The sequence below is a fragment of the Zootermopsis nevadensis genome, unplaced genomic scaffold (genome assembly GCF_977971745.1).
Source record: "Zootermopsis nevadensis isolate Lab colony 2312 unplaced genomic scaffold, Znev_1.0 Znev_ptg000002l, whole genome shotgun sequence".
Lineage (NCBI taxonomy): Eukaryota > Metazoa > Arthropoda > Insecta > Blattodea > Termopsidae > Zootermopsis > Zootermopsis nevadensis.
The window spans coordinates 15,758,514-15,768,366 of NW_028259134.1; the positions used below are offsets into that span (position 1 = coordinate 15,758,514).

Genomic DNA, 9,853 nt, shown 5'->3' on the forward strand with positions numbered 1-9,853 from the left:
TCTTGGCACATGTGAGAACATCACGCTCACAATAAATTTCAAAGGAACTTCTGTTTGCAGGTCTCCTCTAACATGGATGTCGTTGCGAAAATGAAAAGATTAGCACTTGCTCAAACGCAAAAGCGAACATCATCATCACTTTAAAAGTCCACGGTACTTCATATAGTTCTGTACCAAATGGTTTTTATTCTCGGATTTAGACACCCTGTTGTGGTGATATTTTGGAGAATCTGACTGTCGCCAATTTCAATTCTATTTAGTCATTTCTCCTTGAAGACGGAGGTAGTCAGATCCTCCGAAACTCTGGAAAACCAGATCACCATAACACGGAATCAGAACCCAAGATTAAAAAAAAAAATCATTCTCCCTTTTTGATTCTAGCTCATTTGCAATAAAAATGAACATATCGTTATTAAAATATACAGTTCTTGTTTCGATTCTACAAAGTTCGTATGAAAACTTCTTGGCTTATCAGAAATAAAAATGAGAAGGTCGAGATACAGCATCGTAAAAGTAGCACAAAACCGCAGGTCAGTGAAGTAAAGACGAATACGACACGCTGGCCATATTGCTCAAATGACAATTCTGCAGATAGTTAAGTTGAAGGGGTCCGCAGTGGCCGCTTGGTTGCTGGGACCGTGGGTTCGAATCCCACTCAAGCCATGGATGTTTGTCCGCGTTTTTCTGCGTTGTGCCGTCCTGCGTATAGATAGAGGCCTTGCGACGGGCCGATCCCTCGTCCAAGGAGTCCTACCGAATGTCTATAGATCGAGCCAACGAAAAGTTGGGACCCGCAGTGCTCAAGGAACTTGAGCAACGGGTCATCCAAGTATCCAAGGAAGTAAGTGAAGTTGAAATGAATTTGAAGAAAGCAGGATTTGAGGTTCACACAGCGACAAGTATGGAGAGGGCTGTATTCTGCATTGTAGCACCGTCTATCGATCGTCTTGACGATAGAGGCAGCAAGAACCTTTGAAACATTGGCAAACTTGTAAGTTTTGAGGTTTTTACAGCGGTGAGTATGAAGATGTCTGTCTTCTGGGTTGTTGCGCTGTGTAGTCTGGTCGATGTTATCCAACGTTTCGGAGGTCATACTGCCTCCGTCATCAGGGCGATGAAGATTTCTGTCTTCTGGGTTGTTGCGCTGTGTAGTCTGGTAGATGTTTGCAAACATTTCAGAGGTCATACTGCCTCCGTCATCAGGGCGATTCATCACCAATTATGTCTAAATTAAAAGGGGAAATATTTTTTTCAGTTGTTCTCTATAAGTTCAGATTCTTTGCCATCTTGTTCCACCCCTCTGCCCTTACCATCTTCCATCCACTTTTTCTGTGACGTAACTGAAGCTCAGAGTTCTTCTGCGCACACTGTGCTTGAAAATTCTTGTTATTTTACGGATTACGTCTCTGGACCTATTCCAATTCCATTTCTTCATAATCGATAATCGATGTCCGTTAAGTAATTTAGGATATGAAGTATATGGACGGACACATCCTCTGACTACAAGGCACCTATAGAAACAGTCAGTAACTAATCATACCAAGGTGAAAAAGAATCTGTTTCTAGGATTTACAGACTACAGTCAGGATTAAATAGATTTTCAGTTAATCTGAGATAAACCGTTAATCTTATTTTAAAGTTACTTTTACCGCAAAGTTGGCAAAATTTCGAAAACGTACAAGATCTGTTTCACCAGATGAACCCAAGCTGCTAAGTTTATTCCAGTTAGCGCGTCAGTCAATTACTGTTTACTTTACAAACTTACACTGCAGTTCAAGACATGCATACACCAAACTTAATTTATTTACTTAAATTTACTATCCGCCTAGTGCCAGGAATAAATTTTAGTTATAATTTCAGACGGAAATTATTTTAAAATACTAGTATTATCAGGTGATTTGTTACTGTAAACTTAACGTTTTCCTTAAACACAAGATGAATATGTACAAAGGACGCTAAAGTAAAGTTTCGCATTCTTTACCTCACAGAAGCACAGTGGCAATTATATGTACCACCAAATTTAACATTAAAAAACGCTGCACTTTATCCACAGAGTTTCGTATAATTTTCAGAATTTCCAATTAAACAGCACTGATAAAATCATTTTTGTAATAGCAAAGCTCTTTCTTTGAGGTAGGAGGTCAAAACCTGGTAAAGAAGCCCGTAGACACCCGATATACCAATTAAGCTTCAGTACGATTAACTACACGGCGCAGACTGTGTCTTGAAATGTTTATGGTCTCTCACCCAATTAAAAATTCTCCATCTTTTATAAAATGGGTAGGTTCAGAACTATCTCACAAAAACTTGACATGAGCCACCTGAGTCCAGTCTACACCCTGTTTGTGCACGATATGTAGAATATCCTATCATTTACGACTGCCTTCAAAGCGATCTCCCCCCGGACCTGTTTCCGACCAAAACTGTGTATGCAATTCTTATTTCCCATTGCTTGCTACATGCCTGGACAAGTTTACAATAAATACACTGTTTTTTTTGTATGAATTCTGTGAAAATCACGTAACAAACACTTTTCATGGCCTCACTGTTTGTTTACTTTGTACACTTAACGTACTCGACTCGGAACACATGGTCTGTTGTATAACTTGTAATAAGTGTCCGTCAAGTGAACCAGTTAGCACGTTCCACTGACGCATTCCATTCAATTACGCTTCAATACATGCAGACTACAGCTTGTTATTAATTACTTCTGGCTGACCCATTGATAAAGTTCCAAGCTCAGCTCTTTTAAGGGTGCAGATTCCTTACGTCTGCATAAGAGCATATGTAAAATGAATAATGCTGGCAGAGTTTACAACGTAGCACAAGCTGTAGCGTTTCGTGTTCTTGTCGACTTGTTCATGGAAGCCGTTTCAGAATTTAACAGTCGTTATCTCGAACACAGCATCTGCTGATGACACGAAGGCAATTTGAATGAGCTAACTCCATGGAGCAGAGTCCTTGAAAAGCTAACAGAACGCTCAGTCATTCAAATCCCGCGTCTTTTACGCAACCCGAAAGTTTATTACCTTGCTCACAACAGCCCGAAACTGGTTCCTGTCACGAGCCAGACGAATCCAATCCAACACCCCCCCCAAAAAAAAGAAAAAAGAAAAAAAAGAAAACTATTTTCCTAAGCTCCATTTTAATATTCTTCTCTCATTTACGTCTAGGTCTTCTGATTTGTCTAATTTCCTTCGCGTTTTCCAACAAACATGTACCACATGCCTATATTAATTATCCAAAATATATTTCTGGGCTGTAAAGTCACCCACTTGACCTCATATTCAGCGTTACTCATGAAACAAATGAAGATGCAATAAGACGCAAGTCTGAGGCCTTCTTTTTCAATAGAGTCGTCGACATGGCGAATGGACACGGGTTAATCAGATCAAAGGGAAGCAACACTATTGGCCTGTAGAAGAGGAAAGGGCGGGGCTTAATGTCCTTTAATCGTCTGTTCTCAACGCAATAGCACGTAAAACAGAATTCACATTTTTTTAAAACACTCAAACTCCAATGCGCATAATATACACACACTGAATTCTTCAGTGTAAAACTGATACAAAGATGCTCTTTCTATACACAAGCACCACATAATGAAGGACTAAATGGGGCGAAGCTCAGAAATAAATTTAACTTTGGAGTTATACGACCCTTTTATCCCTCAGGAAAGAATTCTGGATAACCACTGGACACAGTGTGGGAGGGTCCCAGGGTCGATGCAGATGTGGTGATGGTGGAAAATATTTGTGTCCCTACAGGGAATCGAACAGTGGTAGTCTAGCCCGATAGGTAGTCAATGTATTGATCTATGCCAGCTCTTTATAAAAATGCACAATGATTATAAAATAGCTTTGACAAGTATACGAAGAAGGAACATCTTGCATTATCAATTCAAAACTGTTATTGTTAATTATAAATTACAACACTAAGTATTAAGATACTTGTATAAATATAAATTATTCGGGTTCTGATACATTTTTTATTGTGTCAAGAAAACCTAAACAATTCAAGAAGTGCTGAAGGGTTTGGAATATGACCATCGTGTGGTATTATAATGCATTTTCTAATATTCGAAAGGGAATAAATTTCTGGGGAAAATACTTTAACCTAAAAATATATTAAACTATGCAATATTGCATAGTTTGCATTAATGAAATTTGTTAACAAAAAAATCTAACTTCAATAAACTAATATCAAGATCAAATTGGAATTCATATTCTAGGAAGACCTGTGTATTCTGACTCCGAAAGGAATATACTTTACGACTTTCTCCCTAGTCTTCTAAGGCTGCGAAATTGACAGCTGAAATAAATAGACCTATTGATATAAAGGGATTTTAATGACGTTTCCCTCAAATTCATGTCCTTAATTAAACTGGAAATTGAAATCTGCCCTTGCAGTTGCATTTAGACTAGATGGTATAACAGACCCGCCGTGGTCTACAGTAAAGTTGTGTCTGCGTTATTACTTTCCTCAATCACTACGTATTTCCATGCCCCACGTGATCACCGCACCTCTTAAAAGTATTATGTATCAACCTGCGGTTACCTAAGTGAGCACTTAACTACTAAGCCGAATGATGAGGAAATCCTGGACCACTTGCGTAATCAAAAAAGGTAAATAACAGCAGTTCCAGAAATAGTGAAGGTCTGGCGTCATTTGCAATTAGTATTACGACATGTCTCGTGCTTAACATACCCGAACTATAAGAAGCGAAGGTCTCTTTTGACAAAGAATGGACATGACCATGAAAATTCTCGGTCACAGTATACTGGTGTTAAAAAAAGTTTTTTCCTTGACGTAGAATTTTTACACGCTGTAAGAAGGAAATAAGTTGAGAGCAAGCTAAAAAGTGGAATACGATAAAAATATCGGATAAATTTTAAATTAACATGAAAATAATGTAATAAAGTCCCTAAATTGACTTACGCATTCTCAGTGGATAAGCAGGTGTACGGAGACCAAGAAGTAGATGGAAATACCAATGTAATTCCTGTCTCATAAATTATGCAATGTCTTACTCATTACAGGATTAACTGTGTTTGTCTTCATACTATGAAATTGAAGACAATAATTCTCGAAATATGCAACGCTTTCGCCACAAATAACTTTCTTCCGACGTGCACAGACACATTCTGTGTCCTGTGCGTGTTATGATCAGACACTTCCGAAGACTCGCACATCTTGCACAGGTTGGTAAAAATTTCCGTATCTAAACTTTTATGTGGCGTAATACGTAAAACTTGTGAAATATTTTATCACAGCGTTGGTTCAGATATATTGCATAATTGGTTAAATGTTAATTAAACCTAAGAAGATAACTGATTTTACTGAATATAACCATTAAACAAGAAGACGCAAAGAATCGGAAATATCATATAATATTCCTGAATTCACGAGGTGTATCATCCACATCATTAAAAGAAGACATTTGAATAACTTACGAGAATTAAAATATATTTTGAAAACCAACATGAGAAAAGAAAATTTACGAGTCCTGCCACCTGGAATAACCAAAGACAGAACAAAAAATGAGTTCAATTCCTGGCATTGTCGCCGAAGCACTTTCTTTCACCCAATAAAGGTTTTGAGGCATGTCCAGTTTTAGGTCTCATTGGAATCTAACGGGGCTCTTTAATGAGAAATAGAGGCAGCCGGGGCTTATAGCCGACAACTCCTCTTCGGCTAAAGGCAAGGTTAAGAATGTATGCATTTCAGCTCAAGTTCCCTATACGCCTTATTACCTTAGGCACTGTGATAGCTCCTAAAATTCCAATGGAAAAAAGTGTCACCCCAAATTGTTAACTGTCTCAAATGACCTCTACAATTGTGTAAACATGAATGACCTTAACACATGCAACAGAATTCATTGCATGTTTATTTATCTTCTTCAAACATCAGATGAAGATAAATGGCAAACACCTGTACACTGCTTCTAAACCTCGACACAAGACATTGGGTGATACGCAGTTTAGCTGAATGTCTCAATCGAGCTGGGGGAAAACCGGGCTCGTACATATTTTCCTTAAGCAGAATGGATGCAAATGAACAACTGAACTGAGGAAAAGACGCACAACGGACGGAAACAAAGAATGACGGAAAGATATAAGGAAACACAGAGAGACAATAAAATAAGCAAAGATGCAAAGAGACAGATTAATAAACAAACGCAGAAAGAAATGTAGAAAGAAAGTGTCAAGCAATGAAATCTAATCTATTAGCAGAGTCCTTTGAACAATGTCAAAGCAGTGTTAAGACTCAGAAAATAAATCCCTCATGAGCTGCCTTTCTGTAATTCCTAAATGAACTGAATATTCCTATTTTCCTCAGCCAGTTTCTTATACCACGGTCTTTTCATGGGCATATACACGTCATGTGGGTATTTCTGGATGTCTAAATTATAAAAGCTCTTGATGGCACATGGAGCCACTATTGAAAACGCACGTTTTGTTTTGAAGATCGAATCTTGGCGAGAAGTCAACTGTCACAGAATCAGACAAATGATAATGTAGTAGTGTTGCAACATTTGACTTCACAACTCGGTTATCGCAGCGAGATTGTTAGCCTAATTACCTTGGTACCCGTCCTTAGCACCAAGTTGTAACTGTCTATCCGCGAATCATTTCCTAAGCTATCAAACAGATCTAGATGAAATTTGGTATTTGGGGTCAACACTAGACATTGTTGAACGAATGTAATTTTCGATATAATACTTCGCCCCTTCGGCCACTGGTGTTGGTATTTTAGACCAGTATAAAACAATGTAATGTAAAATTGTTCTTTTGGATTTCACTACATGTGTCGGAAGCTGGATTCTGCTTCAGTCTTCAGGTAAACGGGAGGAAAGAAGGCAGAAACCCTATCCGTTGGGCCCCTCGGTTGAACTAAGTTATTTACACACAATTAGTAAATATTTTTTCATTGGCATGTTAAATAATTTATTAACAACTTCAAATAATGTGCTCAAAATTGACTGAACTTCACAAATTGTTAAATGTTGTTATTCAGTTCCCAAAAATATAAACTTTAATACAGGTCTTCCTGCCACCAATTTAATTTAAATAGGTTAGGTTAGGCAAAGAATTAAGGTATCATTAAGGTGGGTTTAGATTAAAATATTCAACCAAGAAACGAGTGAGGGGCGAGGCATATTCAACCAAGAAGAGAGAGGAGGCATGGTATGTATTACGTTTAAAGAGACGAGAAATGCATCCAGAATTTTGGCCTGAAAACCTTTCGAAAGAGACCACTTATAAGACTTAGGAATACGAGATGGAAGGAAAATGTTAAACTTGATATAACAGAGAATGGGTATTGAGCTGCGGGCATAATCCAATGATGAGTTTTGTGACCTATCATTATGCTAATGGTTAAAATAAGATATTGTTTCAGAATCTGTATTGAGATTCCGAACTGCCCTTTATTATGAAGTTACAAGGGGTATGGGCCAAGAGTTACAGGCTTGTAGGTTTTCTAATACGCCCGGAAGGATGAAGTCGCCCGAAACAGGGCGCGGCAAACCTTTTATTTATGTTTTAAAACCACTGAAAGTTGTAAATATTAGAACTTAAAATATCCAATAACAGCTAAAAAAGCTTCCAGGAATTACAAGAACCCTAGCGTCTAACAGTATGCTTAACCGAAAGCTTGAACTTAAAGCCAAAACCCGAGCTTAAGCCTACAGCCTAGGCCTTTTTCGGGAAAGTGATCAACAAACATCACTACAATAAATATTTTATTTAACCCCGAATAAGTTCAATAAAACATTCTATTTTTCGCTGCTTTAATTTTGATTTTTACTAGTTTAACATAATTTTTTTTCCATATATTTCAAATATAACTTTATAAATATTTTTTCAAAACCTAAATAAATTCTACTCTTGCATGACATAAAATACAAATATTTTTAAGATATTTAACTTTCATTTCATATTTCAATACGTTAAATATTTAACAAAATACAAACAATGAAAAACGATTATTTACTGTATATCTGTAGCTTTGCAACCTTAACCTTAAAACCAGAGAAATACTCCAAATCAGAAAGAACTCGTTTAAAAATTTATACTCCATTACATATTTCTACTCCTTTCACGACGAAAGAATTTGCCGATGTGAATTACTGTTACGTGTCACCAGAAATAAATTGCCTGCACAACATAAGTTTAACATATAACAATAACATTTAAAGAACCCTCCTCTTTTATATTAAAAAACGAATATACTTCCATGTACACTCCTGCCCTCTGCGCTACACAGCTTTTGTCATCCACTGATAGCGTTTGGCAAATGTGACTTCCATGCTGTGAAGTAACGCCACGAACGATCACAGTTTCAACTTCAGCTAGATCGAGACAGAACAGTTTTCATGCAATACGACACTGGGACTTACCATGTTTGTGGCGGTCATTCTGATACATGACTCGTGGAACCAAACAGTTGTGTGTGTGTGACTTTCTCCGCTCATGACCCTCCCAACACTGCTGCCTGTCCCTTAGCCGCTCTTGTATACCACCATAATGTCCCCTCCACCCCTGCTCCACTTCGGCCTAGACGCTATGCGTCCAGGCGCCCTCCTCCCCCACTCCCCCCGCAATAGTGGTTTGATTTCACTATCCGAGTATCGATACATGCGCATATGCAACGCGCACTGGCGGGAAATATTTTCATTATATCGTAGGAATTTCATTGTTAAGTGCAAGGTTAAAACCTGACATTACTTCATATTGATAAAACTGATATTTTAGTTGGTTTCATTTTTGTATGTTTTTGCACATCTATATTATCGGGGTTTGTAATTTGTTCTAACCAATGGCGCTGTTGCAATCTTTCGATATAATCTCGTTACTAAATCGAACATTAATGTTAGTATATTTTACTAAAAAAAAAGTGAAGATTCTATGGCGTTTCGCGTTTTTTGACTAGCTTATAACAAATTAGGAAACGTACACATAGCGTAAGAATTCTGACCATTCGCTTTAACAAAAATGTAAGATGCAAAATGTTATTGACCTTCTATAATAAAGCTTGTTGTTCTGCAAACAATTACCGTTTTCAACCAAAATGCAACAAATGGGCCAAGAAATTGTACATTACTCACATACAGGCTTTCGAAATGTATACTTTTAAACTATTGTAGTCTTAAGTATACTGAAATAATCGATTATGTCGCGACCTCCGTGGTAAAAATTGGGCTTCGAGTCTTGGCCGGTGCAGCACCTTGCATTTTACTTGTTTGCGCTTATAATTATCACCTCGTACAAAAACAATAAAGCAAACTTCTAAAAATCTGCCTATTAACTTTGCCATGTCTTTTGGCGTGTAACAAATCCGATCCACTAAACAGATTGTCGAAAAAAATGGGGAATTTTACTAAAATCTGTACACACATTTCAGTTCTGGATAAAATATAAAAATAATAACAGCATGTTACATCAAGGTGTATATATGTTCTGTTTGCGTCTGACCTGTAATGAATTAATCGGCCCTCGGTAACACCCACTTTTCCCATGTGTATGGTGTCCACGCCCTTTTATTCACAATGAGCAACATACTGTACAAGCAACATTACACCCGTGTTGCGTGGGCTGCATCCAGGCCTTTCCCTAGCGGGAAAAGCTTCCAATGACGTAATCCCACACATATTAACACAGAGCAAAAAACCCACCGAACACAACCAAATCTTATTTTCCTCATATGCGTGTTCCTCCACCACGTGCGTGAAAACATAAATTATACAACAGCATATGAATATGTATATAACTGACATTTAGTTGTACTGTTATATAAAAAAATACTACTAAAACCAAACATGTAATGATCAGTTGTACTCCTGTTTTGTACCTTT

General features: G+C 37.6%; 1 protein-coding gene across 2 annotated transcripts in view; it reads right to left on the minus strand.

The window, feature by feature from the left end:
* Window positions 1-8,588, minus strand: part of sbm (L-type amino acid transporter sobremesa) — a 59,865-nt gene extending 51,277 nt beyond the window's left edge. The window contains exon 1 of one of the 2 annotated variants that reach the window (XM_022075141.2): window positions 8,399-8,588. In XM_022075141.2, coding sequence (XP_021930833.1) covers window positions 8,399-8,426 — 28 coding nt within the window. In that variant the 5' untranslated portion in view covers window positions 8,427-8,588. The remainder of the gene's footprint in view (window positions 1-8,398) is intronic. The other variant, XM_022075143.2, reaches the window with a different exon arrangement.
* Window positions 8,589-9,853: the final 1,265 nt, after the last annotated feature.